Raw genomic sequence first — 18,332 nt, 5'->3', positions numbered from 1 at the left:
TGTCCCTTACACAGCTCCTCCCTGGAGGGTCCCCCTGGGCCTAAGAGCTCAACCTGATAAGGTTCAAGCTCCAAAGGCTCAGTTCCCTCAGAGGGCAGAACTTCTTCCTGAGAAGAGAGGTTCCCTTTCTTTTGCTGTGTTGCAGTTGGTTTCCCAACTGACTTTCCTGTTCTCTTGGTAGGCTGGGCCATTCTTCCAGACTCCAGCTCTACTTGTTCACCCTGTGCCTTGCACTGTGCTCTTGTTTTCACACACACCAGTTCAGGGATACCCAGCATTGCTGCATGGGTTTTTAGTTCTACCTCAGCCCATGCTGAGGACTCCAGGTCATTTCCAAGCAGACAGTCCACTGGGATATTTGAGGAGACCACCACCTGTTTCAGGCCATTGACCCCTCCCCATTCTAAAGTAACCATTGCCATGGGATGTACTTTTCTCTGATTGTCAGCGTTGGTGACTGTGTAAGTTTTTCCAGTCAGGTATTGACCAGGGGAAACCAGTTTCTCTGTCACCATGGTGACACTGGCACCTGTATCCCTCAGGCCCTCTATTCTAGTCCCATTAATTAAGAGTTGCTGTCTGTATTTTTGCATGTTAGGCGGCCAGACAGCTAGTGTGGCTAAATCCACCCCACCCTCAGAAACTAGAGTAGCTTCAGTGTGGACCCTGATTTGCTCTGGGCACACTGTTGATCCCACTTGGAGACTAGCCATACCAGTGTTACCTGGATGGGAGTTTGGAGTGGAACCTTTCTTGGGACAGGCCTTGTCTCCAGTTTGGTGTCCATGCTGTTTACAGCTATGACACCAGGCCTTTTTGGGATCAAAGTTTTTACCCTTGTACCCATTGTTTTGTGAAGAGGCTCTGGGCCCACCCTCCTGTGCAGGTTTTTGGGGGCCTGTAGAAGACTCTTTACTATTTTTAGTTTTGGTTGTCTCATCACCCTTCCCCTGGGGAGTCTTTGTGACCCCTTTCTTTTGGTCACCCCCTGTTGAAGTCTTGGACACCCTTGTCTTGACCCAATGGTCCGCCTTCTTTCCCAATTCTTGGGGAGAAATTGGTCCTAGGTCTACCAGATGCTGATGCAGTTTATCATTGAAACAATTACTCAATAGGTGTTCTTTCACAAATAAATTGTACAGCCCATCATAATTACTTACACCACTGCCTTGAATCCAACCATCTAGTGTTTTCACTGAGTAGTCAACAAAGTCAACCCAGGTCTGGCTCGAGGATTTTTGAGCCCCCCTGAACCTAATCCTGTACTCCTCAGTGGAGAATCCAAAGCCCTCAATCAGGGTACCCTTCATGAGGTCATAAGATTCTGCATCTTTTCCAGAGAGTGTGAGGAGTCTATCCCTACACTTTCCTGTGAACATTTCCCAAAGGAGAGCACCCCAGTGAGATCTGTTCACTTTTCTGGTTACACAAGCCCTCTCAAAAGCTGTGAACCATTTGGTGATGTCATCACCATCTTCATATTTAGTTACAATCCCTTTAGGGATTTTCAACATGTCAGGAGAATCTCTGACCCTATTTATATTGCTGCCACCATTGATGGGTCCTAGGCCCATCTCTTGTCTTTCCCTTTCTATGGCTAGGAGCTGTCTCTCTAAAGCCAATCTTTTGGCCATCCTGGCTAACAGGAGGTCATCTTCACTGAGAGCATCCTCAGTGATTTCAGAAATGTGGGACCCTCCTGTGAGGGACTCACTATTTCTGACTAACACAGTTGGAGACAGGACTTGAGGGGTCCTGTTCTCCCTATTTAGGACTGGAGGAGGGACATTGGCCTCCAAGTCACTAATTTCTTCCTCTGTGATGTCATCATCAGAGGGGTTGGCTTTTTCAAACTCTGCCAACAGCTCCTGGAGCTGAATTTTGGTAGGTCTGGAGCCAATGGTTATTTTTTTGATATTACAGAGAGACCTTAGCTCCCTCATCTTAAGATGGAGGTAAGGTGTGGTGTCGAGTTCCACCACATTCATCTCTGTATCAGACATTATTTTGCTAAAAGTTGGAAGACTTTTTAAAGAATCTAAAACTGTTTCTAGAATCTAATTTCAAACTTTTAACAAACTTTTAAACTCTAAAAGACAATGCTAAACAGGGACTTAACACACAAGGCCCTAGCAGGACTTTTAAGAATTTAGAAAAATTTCAAATTGCAAAAATGAATTTCTAATGACAATTTTGGAATTTGTTGTGTGATCAGGTATTGGCTGAGTAGTCCAGCAAATGCAAAGTCTTGTACCCCACCGCTGATCCACCAATGTAGGAAGTTGGCTCTGTATGTGCTATTTCAAAGTAAGGAATAGCATGCACAGAGTCCAAGGGTTCCCCTTAGAGGTAAAATAGTGGTAAAAAGAGATAATACTAATGCTCTATTTTGTGGTAGTGTGGTCGAGCAGTAGGCTTATCCAAGGAGTAGTGTTAAGCATTTGTTGTACATACACATAGACAATAAATGAGGTACACACACTCAGAGACAAATCCAGCCAATAGGTTTTGTTATAGAAAAATATATTTTCTTAGTTTATTTTAAGAACCACAGGTTCAAATTCTACATGTAATATCTCATTCGAAAGGTATTGCAGGTAAGTACTTTAGGAACTTCAAATCATCAAAATTGCATGTATACTTTTCAAGTTATTCACAAATAGCTGTTTTAAAAGTGGACACTTAGTGCAATTTTCACAGTTCCTAGGGGAGGTAAGTATTTGTTAGGTTAACCAGGTAAGTAAGACACTTACAGGGCTTAGTTCTTGGTCCAAGGTAGCCCACCGTTGGGGGTTCAGAGCAACCCCAAAGTCACCACACCAGCAGCTCAGGGCCGGTCAGGTGCAGAGTTCAAAGTGGTGCCCAAAACACATAGGCTAGAATGGAGAGAAGGGGGTTCCCCGGTTCCGGTCTGCTTGCAGGTAAGTACCCGCGTCTTCGGAGGGCAGACCAGGGGGGTTTTGTAGGGCACCGGGGGGGACACAAGCCCACACAGAAATTTCACCCTCAGCAGCGCGGTGGCGGCCGGGTGCAGTGTAGAAACAAGCGTCGGGTTTGTAATGGAAGTCAATGGGAGATCTAGGGATCTCTTCAGCGCTGCAGGCAGGCAAGGGGGGGGTTCCTCGGGGAAACCTCCACTTGGTCAAGGGAGAGGGACTCCTGGGGGTCACTCCTCCAGTGAAAGTCCGGTCCTTCAGGTCCTGGGGGCTGCGGGTGCAGGGTCTCTCTCAGGTGTCGGGACTTAGGATTCAAAGAGTCGCGGTCAGGGGAAGCCTCGGGATTCCCTCTGCAGGCGGCGCTGTGGGGGCCCAGGGGGGACAGGTTTTTGTACTCACAGTCTTAGAGTAGTCCTGGGGTCCCTCCTGAGGTGTTGGATCGCCACCAGCCGAGTCGGGGTCGCGGGGTGCAGTGTTGCAAGTCTCACACTTCTTGCGGGGAGCTTGCAGGGTTCTTTAAAGCTGCTGGAAACAAAGTTGCAGCTTTTCTTGGAGCAGGTCCGCTGTCCTCGGGAGTTTCTTGTCTTTTCGAAGCAGGGGCAGTCCTCAGAGGATGTCGAGGTCGCTGGTCCCTTCGGAAGGCGTCGCTGGAGCAGGATCTTTGAAAGGCAGGAGACAGGCCGGTGAGTTTCTGGAGCCAAGGCAGTTGTCGTCTTCTGGTCTTCCTCTGCAGGGGTTTTCAGCTAGGCAGTCCTTCTTCTTGTAGTTGCAGGAATCTAATTTTCTAGGGTTCAGGGTAGCCCTTAAATACTAAATTTAAGGGCGTGTTTAGGTCTGGGGGGTTAGTAGCCAATGGCTACTAGCCCTGAGGGTGGGTACACCCTCTTTGTGCCTCCTCCCAAGGGGGAGGGGATCACAATCCTAACCCTATTGGGGGAATCCTCCATCTGCAAGATGGAGGATTTCTAAAAGTCAGAGTCACCTCAGCTCAGGACACCTTAGGGGCTGTCCTGACTGGCCAGTGACTCCTCCTTGTTGCTTTCTTTGTTCCCTCCAGCCTTGCCGCCAAAAGTGGGGGCCGTGGCCGGAGGGGGCGGGCAACTCCACTAAGCTGGAGTGCCCTGCTGGGCTGTGACAAAGGGGTGAGCCTTTGAGGCTCACCGCCAGGTGTTACAGCTCCTGCCTGGGGGAGGTGTTAGCATCTCCACCCAGTGCAGGCTTTGTTACTGGCCTCAGAGTGACAAAGGCACTCTTCCCATGGGGCCAGCAACATGTCTCTGGTGTGGCAGGCTGCTGGAACTAGTCAGCCTACACAGACAGTCGGTTAAGTTTCAGGGGGCACCTCTAAGGTGCCCTCTGTGGTGTATTTTACAATAAAATGTACACTGGCATCAGTGTGCATTTATTGTGCTGAGAAGTTTGATACCAAACTTCCCAGTTTTCAGTGTAGCCATTATGGTGCTGTGGAGTTCGTGTTTGACAGACTCCCAGACCATATACTCTTATGGCTACCCTGCACTTACAATGTCTAAGGTTTGGTTTAGACACTGTAGGGGTACCATGCTCATGCACTGGTACCCTCACCTATGGTATAGTGCACCCTGCCTTAGGGCTGTAAGGCCTGCTAGAGGGGTGTCTTACCTATACTGCATAGGCAGTGAGAGGCTGGCATGGCACCCTGAGGGGAGTGCCATGTCGACTTACTCGTTTTGTCCTCACTAGCACACACAAGCTGGCAAGCAGTGTGTCTGTGCTGAGTGAGAGGTCTCCAGGGTGGCATAAGACATGCTGCAGCCCTTAGAGACCTTCCTTGGCATCAGGGCCCTTGGTACTGGAAGTACCAGTTACAAGGGACTTATCTGGATGCCAGGGTCTGCCAATTGTGGATACAAAAGTACAGGTTAGGGAAAGAACACTGGTGCTGGGGCCTGGTTAGCAGGCCTCAGCACACTTTCAATTGTAAACATAGCATCAGCAAAGGCAAAAAGTCAGGGGGCAACCATGCCAAGGAGGCATTTCCTTACAGCTACCCTTTAAAACTCTCTCCACCTGAGGATAGCACCTCATACACCCAAGTCTTGGCCAGGGCTGCTGCATTCCATAATGTTAGCATGCACTCAGAGCCATTGGAGGACGATTTTCTCTTTAACACCTTGGCCTCCTTGCATGCTTCCTACCACAGCCTGCCTATGCTCCCAGGCATGCTTAAACATGCCCAACAAGTCTTCCAGGAGCCCGTGAAAGGAAGAGCCATTACACTGCGGTCGAAAAGAAATACAAGCCACCACAGTCGGACCCAGTGTTCATTACACAGCAGCTGCCCCCAGACTCTGTAGTAGTTGGAGCTGCGAGAAAGAGAGCCAAGTCGCAGTCATCTGGAGGCGCACCACCTCCAGATAAGGAGAGTAGGAAGTTCGACGCAGCAGGAAAAAGAGTAGCGTCACAAGCTGCCAATCAGTGACGCATAGCAAACTCTCAAGCCCTCCTCGCACGCTATGCCGAGCTCATTGGGACAAGATGAGCAACATCTCCCCAAGGAATACCAGAAACGGGCTCAACAAGTGGTAGAGGAGGGACAAGCGATATCGAACAATCAGATACGATCGGCATTAGATTCCGCTGACACTGCTGCAAGAACAGTGAACACTGCAGTCACAAATAGACGACATGCTTGGCTAAAATCCTCAGGGTTCAAACCAGAGATACAACTGGTAGTACTTAACATGCCATTCAATCAACAACAACTGTTTGGACCACAAGTGGACACAGCCGTCGAGAAAATGAAGTACACTGATACGGCCAAAGCAATGGGCACGCTCTACTTGTCCCAATATAGAGGGACATTCAGGAAACTGCAATATAGGGGAGGTTTCAGACAACAGCCTTCAGAAACATCCACCTCTCAAACAAAACCCACTTATCAAACACAATATCAGAGAGGGGGGGGTTTCAGGGGTCCTTCAGGGGACAATGCCGAAGGTCAAGGGGGAAATTTCAGCCCACTAAGCAGGCCGCTAATAACAAGCAGTGACATGCCAGTCAGCCTCCCCCAACACACATCACCTGTGGAAGGAAGACTGAGATTTTACCACAAGCATTGGTCAGACATAACCACGGACACATGGGTCCTATCAATTATCCAACATGGTTACTGTATAGAATTCACACATTTTCCTCCAGATATTCCCCCAAGAGCGCACAAACTGTTGGCGCCACATCTAGAAATGTTACAAACAGAGGTGAAGGCACTATTAACAAAACAAGCCATAGAACTAGTACCTCACCAACAAAAAGGAACAGGGGTTTATTCCCCATACTTCCTTATTCCCAAAAAGGACAAAACACTAAGACCAATTTTAGATCTCAGGACTCTCAACCTATTCATCAAATCAGAACACTTCCACATGGTGACACTACAAGATGTAGTCCCCTTGCTAAAACAGGGAGAATACATGTCACAGAAAATACCTCAGGTTTGTCATACAAGGAAAGCATTACCAATTCAAAGTATTACACTTCGGGATAACAATAGCCCCCAGCGTATTTACAAAATGCCTCGCAGTAGTAGCAGCCCATATAAGGAGACAACACATGCACGTATTCCCATATCTCGACGATTGGCTAATAAAAGCCAACACTCAACAGCAGTGTCAACATCACACACACGTTACGTCCTAGATACCCTACACACACTAGGGTTTTCAATAAATTACCAAAAATCACACTTGCAACCAGCCCAAGTTCAACAATACTTGGGAGCAACACTCAAAAAGTGATTGCCAGTCCAAGCCCACAAAGGTTACAATCATTCCACACCATGGTCCCAAAAATACAAACAAATCGGCACTATACAGTCAGATTTGTAATGAAACTCCTAGGCATGATGGCATCATTCATCGCAATTGTCCCAAACGCGCGGCTACACATGCGGCCCTTACAGGAGTGCCTTGCAAAATAATGGACGCAGGCACAGGGTCAACTCCAAGATCTAGGGTTGATAGACCGCCAAACACACTATTCGCTTCAATGGTGGAAACCCGTAAATTTAAACAAAGGGCGGCCTTTTCAAGACCCTGTGCCTCACGCCATTCTCACAACAGATGCATCATTGATCGGATGGGGAGCACACCTCAACAATCACAATATACAAGGACAATGGGACAGTCAACATACACTACTACACATAAATCACTTACAGCTTCTAGCAGTTTTCCTGGCACTAAGAGCATTTCAACCTCTTCTACCTCACAAGCACATTCTTGTCAAAACAGACAATATGACAACAATGTACTACCTAAACAAACAAGGGTGAACACACTCTTCACAACTATGCCTCCTAGCACAAAAATGTGGCATTGGACAATTCACAACAACATTCGCTTAATAGTGCAATATATTCCAGGCATTCACAATCAATTAGCGGACAATCTCAGTCGAGATCACCAACAAACTCACGAGTGGGAAATATATCCCTAGATACTACAAAATTACTTTTGCTAGTGGGGGACACTAGACATAGATCTGTTTGCCATAAAACAAAACGCAAAATGCCACAAACAGATCAGGCACCCAAATCCTGGGACGCTCAACCTAGCAATTTGGCTCCTGAAGTCTTAGAGTTTGGCTGTCTAAATCTTCCAAATGAGTGTATGGAAGTCATTAAACAGGCAAGGAAACCTACCACCAGGCATTGCTATGCTAATAAATGGAAAAGGTTTGTTTTCTACTGCCAAGTAAAACACATCACACAGTTATTTGCCTCCATACAAGACATTGTAGGTTATTTACTACACCTACAAAAAGCAAATCTCGCTTTTTCTTCCATCAAAATACATCTCACTGCAATCTCTGCTTACTTTCAGATTAAACACACAAAATCACTATTTAGAATACCAGTCATAAAAGCCTTTATGGAAGGACTAAAAAGGATCATACCTCCAAGACCCCCACCAGTACCCTCGTGGAATCTTAATATTGTACTTACACGACTCATGGGTCCACCCTTTGAACCCATGCATTCTTGCCAAATCCAATTCTTAACTTGGAAGGTGGCATTTCTAGTAGCTATTACTTCACTACGAAGAGTTAGTGAAATGCAAGCGTTCACTATTGAAGAACCCTTTGTACAAGTACACAAACATAAAATAGTTCTCCGCACAAATCCAAAATGTCTGCCAAAAGTCATTTCACCGTTTCATTTAAACAAAACTGTTGAGCTCCCAGTCTTCTTCCCACAGCCAGACTCAGTAGCAGAAAGAGCACTGAATACATTAGACATTAAAAGAGCACCAATGTACTATATAGACAGAACAAAACTATTTTGTAAAGCTAAACAATTGTTCGTCGCTTTCCAAAAACCCCATGCTGGTAATCCTATATCCAAACAGGGCATAGCCAGATGGATAGTCAAATGCATACAAACTTTTTACCTAAAAGCTAAAAGAGAGGTACTCATTACACCAAAGGCACACTCCACTAGAAAGAAAGGAGCAACAATGGCCTTTCTAGGTAACATACCAATGACAGAGATTTGTAAGGCAGCCACTTGGTCCACACCTCATACGTTTACCAAACACTACTGTGTAGATGTGTTAGCATTACTACAGGCTGTACTAAGAACATTATTTCAAACAACTTCAACTCCTACAGGCTGACCACCGCTTTTGGGAGGATTACTGCTTTGTAATCTATGCACAGCATGTGTATCTGCAGCTACACATGCCATCCAACTGAAAATGTCACTTACCCAGTGTACATCTATTCGTGGCATGTTCCACTGCAGATTCACATGTCCCCGGGAGCCTGTAGTCCCGGGACATCTTGTTTGGGGTCAAGGGCTACAAGTTTTTATGTTTACTTTGTCCTTGGGACAAGTAGGCCCAACCCCCTGCAGCACAAACCCTTTGGCTGCCTGATTACAGAGAGTGGAACTCTCTGCAGTTGAGTTAATGTGTTTCCAAAAGTTAATGCTGTTCGAACTTGTATTTATGGTTCATTATTTGAAAGTCTTCATTATTAGGGTGAGTGCTGTAAATAAATGTTTTAAGGTCACTCTTCACTACTGACCTTGGTTCCAGTACAAAAAAAAAAAAAACGTGTATACACATGTTTGAAAAGTTTAGGCTATGAGGCTAAGTTTAATGCTCCCAGAATGCTCTCTGATTATATGCAAATGAAGTGTCATTTAGTAAAATGTGTTGATGCATGCTAGTATTTCCCAAAAATATTTCTAATGGAAAATCAGTGTAACCATTTTCAACACGATTATGGGAAGCATGAAAATAAACAAACACTGACAAAGCCAACTGATCTGACATATTTTTATAAGTCTTTTAGTTTCATCAATGCATGTCTTGTTTTGACATGGCTTTTGTAACACTTTATTGTTGTGGGAGCTACCAGGCCCTCAACATTGTAACAAACACTGGCAAACCCCCCCAAAAAAGTTTTTGAACTCTCTAAAAGCACACCAGCAGCATAACAAAGGCCCTGCAGCCGCCCTCCAGGGGGCCCCTTCAGCACAGCACCTGCCCTGAGTGAGTCTGGAGAGGGGGCTCCTCCATGTTCTTAACAAAGGGGCACCCTCCAGTTTAGTTACGTCACTGATTGCCACTGTAGTTCCTGACACTGAACAAAACTACTTTGTGTGGCAATATGCTCCCTGTGGAAGAGCAGAATGCGATCACTCACAGTAAAGCCGGCCGAAAGAGAGAGAAATAGAAGTTTAATAAAAACAAAATGTCTTTGTTAACACCAGACCTAATTAGGGACCAAGACCCACATGTAGGTAGCTTTTTGCATGTCGCAAACAGCGACTTTCGCTGTTTGCGACATGCAAAAAGCACACTGCGATGCACAAACCCAGTTTTGCGATTCGGTAACCTGGTTACCGAATCGCAAAACAGGTTTGCGACTCGCAATTAGTAAGGTGTGTTCCCTTCCTAATTGCGACTCGCAGTGCAATGTAGGATTGTTTTGTGACCGCGAACGCGGGTGCAAACCAATCGCAGTTTGCACCCATTTCAAATGGGTGCTAACACTTTCGCAAAAGGGAAGGGATCCACATTGGACCCCTTCCCCATTGTGAATGTCATTGTAAACATTTTTTCAGAGCAGGCAGTGGTCCTCTGGACCACTGCCTGCTCTGAAAAAATGAAACGAAAACGTTTCATTTTTCATTTTTGTTATGCATCTCGTTTTCCTTTAAGGAAAACGGGCTGCATTACAAAAAAAAAAAACTGCTTTATTGAAAAGCAGTCACAGACATGGTGGTCTGCTGTCTCCAGCAGGCCACCATCCCTGTGAGGGCCGCCATTCGCGAGGGGGTCGCAAATTGCGACCCACCTCATGATTATTCATGAGGTGGGCATTTGCGAAGCCCTTGCGAATCACAGATGGTGTCAGGGACACCATCCTACATTCGGATTTGCGACTCGCAATTTGCAGGTCGCAAATCTGAACCTACCTACATGTGGCCCTAAATTCTTAAAGAAAGTCACAAAAGTGCACCCATGGTATATGTTGTACCCTATAAAATATTTGTGAACTGTATTTTAGCATGGGTAAATACGATGTGTAGATTTGCTCATGTAAAAATCTATTGACCATTTGCAAGTTCATTTTCCCTCCAGCCACTTTCTTCCCAACCCTGGAAGAAGTTCTAATTCTGCCATTGTCAGGAGTAAATGTCCAACCTTTCTTATTATGGGAAAATATTAGAGAGAAGCTGGTAAAAATCTTTAAAACATGCAGGTTAGTAGGTTTGCAGACTCAAAGGCATTCCAACCCTAGAACTATTGCTTACTGCTTCCTCCAGCCCCAGTATGCAGATCTGCAGAAAGGTGGCAAAATAAGGAAATTGTTACAGTAGGGATTGAAACTGCAAGTATTTAAGCCCTACTATGGTAGTAGCCCTGGCATAATCAGAGAGGCTATTATCAGAGCACTTACATAATGAGATTGCTGCCATAATTTGTCGCCACACTACATGGCACCAAAGGGACAAGTAGATCTTTTTACAGGACAAGTAGATTTGAGAAGCAACCTGTCCACTGGACAAGTAGATATTTTAATAAATTCCACACCCCTGAATGGAGCCGAAAGGGAGGAATCACTCGGTCCTGTGACTCGAAAATACTTCTTCGAAGAAAAACAACGTGTGACACTCCGAACCCAACACTAGATGGCAGGAACAGTGCACAGCATGTGAATCTACTGCGGAACATGCCACGAACAGATGCACACTGGGTAAGTGACATTTTCCTTACCCTTTGCATGAACATCTTTTTCTACAAATTCCTTCCATGCCTTTCTGACCTGCCTGCGGGAAAACAATCTGACAAAGGAGTTGATGCCCATGCGCAATATCACTGAGAGGAAGAGTCACTTGATCTCCTGACTAAAACTTCTTCAAAGAAAAACAACTTGCACCACTCCGGACCCAACACTAGATGGCAGGAGTATTCTGAGCAGGTGAATCTACAGCACTACATGCCACAAACAGATCCTTATATGGTAAGTAACATTACCCTTCACCATAGCCAGGCCATGCAGTTGCCAGCCTACTTCCTGCTGCCTCTTTCATGTAAGGCTGAGGGGGTTTTGATCAAAGTAAATCTCAAAAGGGCTTTCTTTTAGCCATTATATTGTCTGATCCGATATGCACAGGATGTATATGCTGCCTTTGAACTGTATGGAAGTACTTTAAGAAAATAGACAATTCAATAGTATATATTATAATTTACCAGAGAGTGCTATGAGACTGTCAAGAGGATTCATAGGAGAAATAATTGTGCATTCTACCAGGAGCAAAATGATCAGTGCTGCATTTTATGATAAAGGATGCACTTGAAAGACATTTGTGAAAGATGAATGTCTGTTGCAGAGGTTAGAGCAAGAGATTGATTTTGAATGTCTGTAGTTCAGCATTTTGTCAGATAGCTTTTTTTTGTTATCCATGTCCCCTTCTTTCAGATTGTTAGCATTCAATGGGGAATCTTTTTAAGTTTGAGAATCTACAAAGGCAATCATATCCATTAGAGGAAACAGTACTCATTTTATTTAGGGTTGGCTTTGATTAGTTGCTGTTTCTTTTTCATCCTCTTTGTTTATCTATATTCCCTCACAGTCCTTGGGCCCAGTAATTCCAGGAGAGCTGTAGATTCCTGGGAACAGAAGCAGAGCATGAGAAAGTTAATGTATGAAGTGTTCTTGATGTCCAGTCAGCATTGTTCGTGATACCAGTGTGAGGCTCTGGGGCAGAAGTGGAGCACTGATGAAACATCTAGTTCTGGTTTCCAGGGTCCCATTTTGTGCCTTCGGTACTTCAAAGATCATGAATGTACAGAGTGAAAACAGTATTCCTATCTTACATGGCTTCTGATACTGACTCATTGCTTCTGGCTGATTCAGGGCACCACGTACTACTGTAGTTCTTTTAGGATAGTGGGAGATATTGGTTAGAAGAAGAGTGCTAGGTTGGGGCAAATATATAGAATGTCATTAAATGTTGATAGCATGTCTTGTTTTGTTTTAACATAATATAGTAAAATATGTATGTTGCTATTTTTTCTTTTTGTTTCCAAGCCAGAATCTGTCTACTTATAAGGAATTGTGTGCATTGGCAAGTGACCTCAATCAGCCGGACCTCGTGTACAAGTTCATGAACTTGGCCAATCATCATGCAATGTGGAACTCCCGAAAGGTAACTACTTAAGCAGCTTGTGTTTACCTTGATAACAAACACTTTGAAAGCATTCTGAAGTAGCTGCGTCTATGGTCAACCAAGTTAGTAGTATATCAGTGCTGTACATAGATTTGGTTGATGATTTACCTCAATTGTCAGGCCCCTTACGACATAGCATTTTCTACAGCATTATGAATTAGCTGTAAGTGTCTAAAGGAAGCCCTTTTCCCATAAATTGTTGCCCTCGGTGATTTCACTTAAGCTTTGTATGTTTGCTAGGTTGCTGCACTGTATTCTTTTATAGCAAGCAACAGCTGAGCAGTTCACAAATAATTCACAATTACTTATCTGCTAGAGACATCTAGCTGCAGTTTCCTTACCTTGAAATTCTCCTGTAGGTGCCAGACTAGATCTGGAAACTTTTTCCAGCAGTACCTCTGTGCATCGGAAAAGGGTGTTGTGCGACTCCCTAGCAATGTCGTCCACCGGATGTGATGTTGACGGAGTCCATATAATCTCCTCGCCAAAGGATGACGTCAGTTCCTTCTTTTCCACACTACCACTTGAATCCGTTTTTGGTCCATTTAGACATATTCTTGTCAGGGGAACAATGTGCCCCTCCCTCCTTTTTCATACATGTGCTCGGGGTTCAAACCTTGTTGGTCTTGCGGCAGACAGATGTCAGCAACATATCCTCATACTGTTTGTATGCAGTTTCTCGGGGAACACCACAACACCGAGGAGTGCGGCTCCTGCCTTCGTCCAAAGGCATTGCAGGAACAGTGTATGAAGATTCTGGTGGCGTGTCTGGTGGAGGCACCCCGTAGTCGTCAGTCTTGTTCTAGGTACTGGGGATCGTGAGTCTGTTCCTGGACCTGTTCCAGTGGGTGTACCTCACCATCGACGTTTGAGAAGACTTCAAAATGTGGGCGGTCTAAGTTGCAGAATCCTCCAAAATCAAAAAAGTCCTGCAGCTAAGGAGTCAGCGCCTGAGTCCATCCCGCGCTCCCTGCTTTCCCTGGAGCTGGGGTGACTCTGGCCAAGATGTGCGATTATTATAATTCCTTCCATTCCATCTTTGGGCCCCTGTGGATCAGTACCAGCTCCGGTGGACAGCCTTTTGGGGTTCCCACCTGTGATGCCAGAGTTCAATCAGCCGTCGTCAGCAGTGCCGAGCCGATCACCCTCTCTAATGGCACGACAACACTGCTGTAAGATGGCATCGGGTGCAACACCAGTGGTTCTGTCTGGCTGGGATGCCTTCCCTCCTCTTCCTACATGGTCCCTTGCTGTTTTTTCTCCAGGAGAAAAGGCATTTGTAGGTGAAGAAGACGGGTTGGGGTTTAGTAACCCATGGATTAAACTGTCCCGCCTCCTCCAGAGGGTAGTTCACTTACAGAGCTGGGTGAGGCTAGTGGCCTTGAGTCCTCATTGGCTTCGGACCTCTAACCCCCCCCCAAACCCCTCCCCCCAAACCCCTCCCCATAGCCTTGCTACAGAGGCAAGCTCCTATTTCACCAATGTGCTGAAGAGAGCAGCTACAATTCTAGATTTGCAGCTCCCCACTATGTGGGTGTCCACTGATCCCTTGATATCAGGGCCCCTGTGGAACGGTCCATAAACTCCGACCTACCCCAGGGGACCCAGTTTGTATTTTCCGGCATGGCCTCTCTTGGCCCCATTGTCCTCCCTAGCATCCCTCCAGATGGAGTCCAGATGGGTGGAAACTTGTGGGCGAAACATATTCTCCTCAGCCAGGTCAGTCCTGCTGTTGTTATACACCGATTGTATTCTGGGCCGTTTTTCCCACACCGTACTGGTTTTGGTGGCATGCCTGCTGACTTAGCTTTCAGAGATGACCCGGAGCAAACTCGCCCAGACACTCTAGGATGGGCAAGAGGCAGCTCGGTTTGCAATAAAGTGTGGTATGGATACCACATATTCAGTAGGTCGAGCTATGGCTTATTCTGTAGCACTGCACCGTCATGCCTGGCTGTGCCACTTTGGCTTTTCTGAGGCTGTCGGATCCACTCTGGAAGACATGCCCTTCAATGATGCCCATCTGTGCGGCAAACTTGCAGATTTGCTTTAGAGACAGTCACAGGTGGAAAAGATTCCTAAATTTGTCTATTCCTACATTTATGAATGGACCCATTCCAGAGTGGAGTCATATACTTCCTGTTGTGTTCAACTTTCAGCTCCCTTTTTTCACTTCAGTCTGAAACATTGCATCTTTTAGTGGCTTCCGGCGCGATTTTCCTACCTTCTGCAGGTACTACTATTCTTAAGGCTATCTATAACAGCTTTTTGTTGTTGCTGTCTGAGAGGTATATTCTTTGTGGCCCTAAGTGGGTTTAGCACCTGTTGAAACAGTGTTTTTTCCTTTTCTCTCAAGCTGGGGTTCATGACCAAGAGATAATTGGCAGTATGGTATGTTCCCTGCTCTGTTAAAACATCTTCAGTAGGCCTTATAGGTGCTACTTTTGGTATCCCTTATAGGAGCTCCAAATTACAACTCCCTGGGAACTTTGGTACATGGCTCACCGCTTGCACAAATGCTCACCGCTTGCACAAATGCCTATTATGGTGAATCTCTTGTTTATCTTTTATTTAATCTTGGAGAATTACCTATGCTTCTCTTTCTTATGTCGTTCTTCTCATGAGAGACTCCTGCTCTCCCAACTGGAGCAGTGGGACAAGTGGTACTGCCATCCATGCAATCTTGCTTTTCTTTAGCAAGCTACTCATGCTGTACCTCGGCAGCATGGGCTCTTGCTGCTGGTATCTCCTGCACCAGTGTTGCATGAATGCAAATTCCTTCTTGTCTGTGCGGGTCATGCTTACAGCACTTTCTTCTTGTGCTGCTGGTCTGGTTGTCATAACAATGGTTCCTCACTACAGGAATATGTGCGATACGTACTTCACGTTTAGAGACAAGGTCCTGTGTCTTGGCTGCTACAGAGCCCTCCTAGGCAGGAGTCCACGCACTATGCCAGGGTCTCCAGATGTCTACATATTTAATCTTGGGCCTTGCATGTAACTATCTTTTGTGTTGATGACTATGTTCCATCTGATGGTGGATTCTGGTATCTTACACATGTTCCTTGAACATTATGGTTCATTCGACTCTTTTCTATAGGATGTCCTAATATTTCTAACTGCTGGGGTTAGTTATATCGCTTCTGCATTGTTGTTCGGGAGCTCCTTACTTTATAATGGAATATTTTCCTCTTGCTGTGTACCTTACTTCCTTTGGACGATGCTCATATATATTGGTATAGTGAGGCGGTAGGTGTGCTTTGTCTTGTACCTTCTGGTAATCTTTATGTCTCCTATTCCCCGTAGGAACATTATTTACTATAATCAACTGTTGTTGCTCTTCTATAGGTCCACCTTGTGGGGTTCTGTCCACAGGGAACTTTGTATTTTACCTTTGGTTCCCAGCTTCAGCCAGCTTTTTCATACCTGCTGTATTCTTTTAAGCTTTTGACATCAGCGACCTGGCTGTAGGCTACTCGGTCTGTGGGCATTGGTTTAATTGCTTAGATAGCCTTTACTTTACTAGGATGTGTGATGTCCTCCACACTTTCCATCCTTTTATATCAGTTATATTGTGCTGATTACTCGGCTAGGTTCTCGTATATAATTATGTCCTCATCATAGTGACTGCTTTTATCTATGGCCGATATAGATATATGTCCGGTGGCATGTGTAGCTGCAGATACACATGCTGTGCATTATCCTGCCATCTAGTGTTGGGCTCGGAGTGTTACAAGTTGTTTTTCTTCGAAGAAGTCTTTTCGAGTCATGAGACCGAGTGACTCCTCCCTTTCGGCTCCATTGTACATGGGCGTTGACTCCATCGTAGATTGTTTTCTTTCCGCCATCGGGTTCGGACGTGTTCCTCTTTGCTCCGTATTTCGATTCGGGAAAGTCAGCTAAATTATCGAAAATTCGACGGTATTATTGTTCAGTACCAGGTTAGTGTTAGTGTATCGGCACCGACATCAAGAACGCTCCGGCGGCCCTTTGGGGATTCTACTCTTCACCGAGGCCTGGTCGGCCCGACCACACCCGTCGCCCCAGACTAATGGACCGGACCCCCTTCCGTTTCTGTCCTAAGTGTCATTCGAAGTATCCTTATACAGACCAGCACCGGGTCTGTAATCTGTGTTTATTACCTGAACACAGGGAGGATACTTGCGAAGCTTGCCGAGCGTTTCGATCAAAAAAGACCTTGAGGGATCGACGCTCAGGAAGACTACAAATGGCGTTGAAAACGAAAGAACAACTCGACGTTGGAGAGGAGGAAAGCATCTCCATCCAGGGGACAGACTCTGATGAATCTGAAAGTGAACGACCCTCGACGGTGCAACGAACCGTGAGTAAACCTGCCCTGTCCAAAACTCAGGGTCACACAAAAACATTTAAGGCCATGGGGACGCCACCACGAGCAGGCCATGGCTCAACCCACTGAAAGGAAGGTGACCAAACATCGGCACCGAAAAAGGCCAAAGAATTCCCAAAGATTTCCGACTCCGGTCGAGATTCCGGCACCGAACGATCTCGACACCGAGAGTTCAATTCGCCCAAAGTAAGGGAAATATCTTCGGAACCGAAAAAGACTGTAACAGAAACCTTGGTACCGAAAAAAGCGGCTTCGGAGCCGAGAAGAAGCTCTTATACAGAAGAGCAAGGACTTTCCAGCCAATTCAAGGAAAGACATAGATTTGACCAGGAGTTGGGTATGGAAGAACCGGGCCATACACAAAGGAGGTTACATATCCAGAAAGAGACTGGAAAATACAAACTTTACCTCCACTCAAATCTAAAAGGAAACTTGCATTTCAGGAGACAGAAATGCAACCTAAGGCAAAAGTGGTTAGAGACAAATCTCCACCACCAAGGTTTTCACCACAACCGTCCCCACCGCACTCACCACAGCTGTCACCAGTGGGAACACCTATAATGCAGTCACCCACACATACTTGGATGACACAGGATGATGATGCTGATGCATGGGACAGTACTGCATATACGCAGGTACTATCCAGGGCAGCTACGTTCCACAACGTAGCAATGCACACAGAGCCAGTGGATAATGATTTCCTGTTTAACACTTTGGCATCCACCCACGCTTCCTATCAGAGTCTGCCAATGCTCCCGGGAATGCTCAAGCACGCGAAACAGGTCTTCCAGGAGCCTGTAAAGGGAAGGGCTATCATGCCTAGAGTTGAGAAGAAGTACAAACCTCCCCCAACAGATCCTGTGTTCATAACACAACAACTTACACCGGACTCGGTGGTTGTAGGGGCGTCAAGAAAAAGAGCACTCTCAGTCATCAGGAGACGCTCCACCGCCTGACAAAGAAAGCATAAAATGCGACACAGCGGGCAAGAGAGTGGCAGCACAAGCAGCCAATCAATGGCGGATTGCAAATTTGCAAGCCCTACTTGCACGCTACGACAGGGCACACTGGGACGAGATGCAGCACATCATACAGCACTTGCCCAAGGAACACCAAAATGTGCCCAGCAGGTAGTGGAAGAAGGACAGGCCATATCTAACAACCAGATAAGGTCCGCACTAGACTCTGCAGACACGGCAGCACGAACTGTCAACCCGGCGGTAACCATTCGCAGACATGCATGGCTGAGAAGTTCTGGATTCAAGCCAGAGATTCAACAAGCAGTGTTGAATATGCCGTTTAA

General features: G+C 45.9%; 1 protein-coding gene across 2 annotated transcripts in view; it reads left to right on the top strand.

Moving 5' to 3' along the window:
- Window positions 1-18,332, top strand: part of ECPAS (Ecm29 proteasome adaptor and scaffold) — a 790,558-nt gene that overhangs the window by 436,341 nt on the left and 335,885 nt on the right. For both annotated transcript variants that reach the window (XM_069240017.1, XM_069240008.1), the window contains exon 29: window positions 12,522-12,639. In XM_069240017.1, coding sequence (XP_069096118.1) covers window positions 12,522-12,639 — 118 coding nt within the window. The remainder of the gene's footprint in view (window positions 1-12,521; window positions 12,640-18,332) is intronic.

Source organism: Pleurodeles waltl, chromosome 1_2, assembly GCF_031143425.1.
Source record: "Pleurodeles waltl isolate 20211129_DDA chromosome 1_2, aPleWal1.hap1.20221129, whole genome shotgun sequence".
NCBI classification, from domain to species: Eukaryota; Metazoa; Chordata; class Amphibia; order Caudata; family Salamandridae; genus Pleurodeles; species Pleurodeles waltl.
The sequence above is the reverse complement of the archived record's forward strand: the minus strand, read 5'-3'. Positions and strand labels throughout refer to the sequence as shown.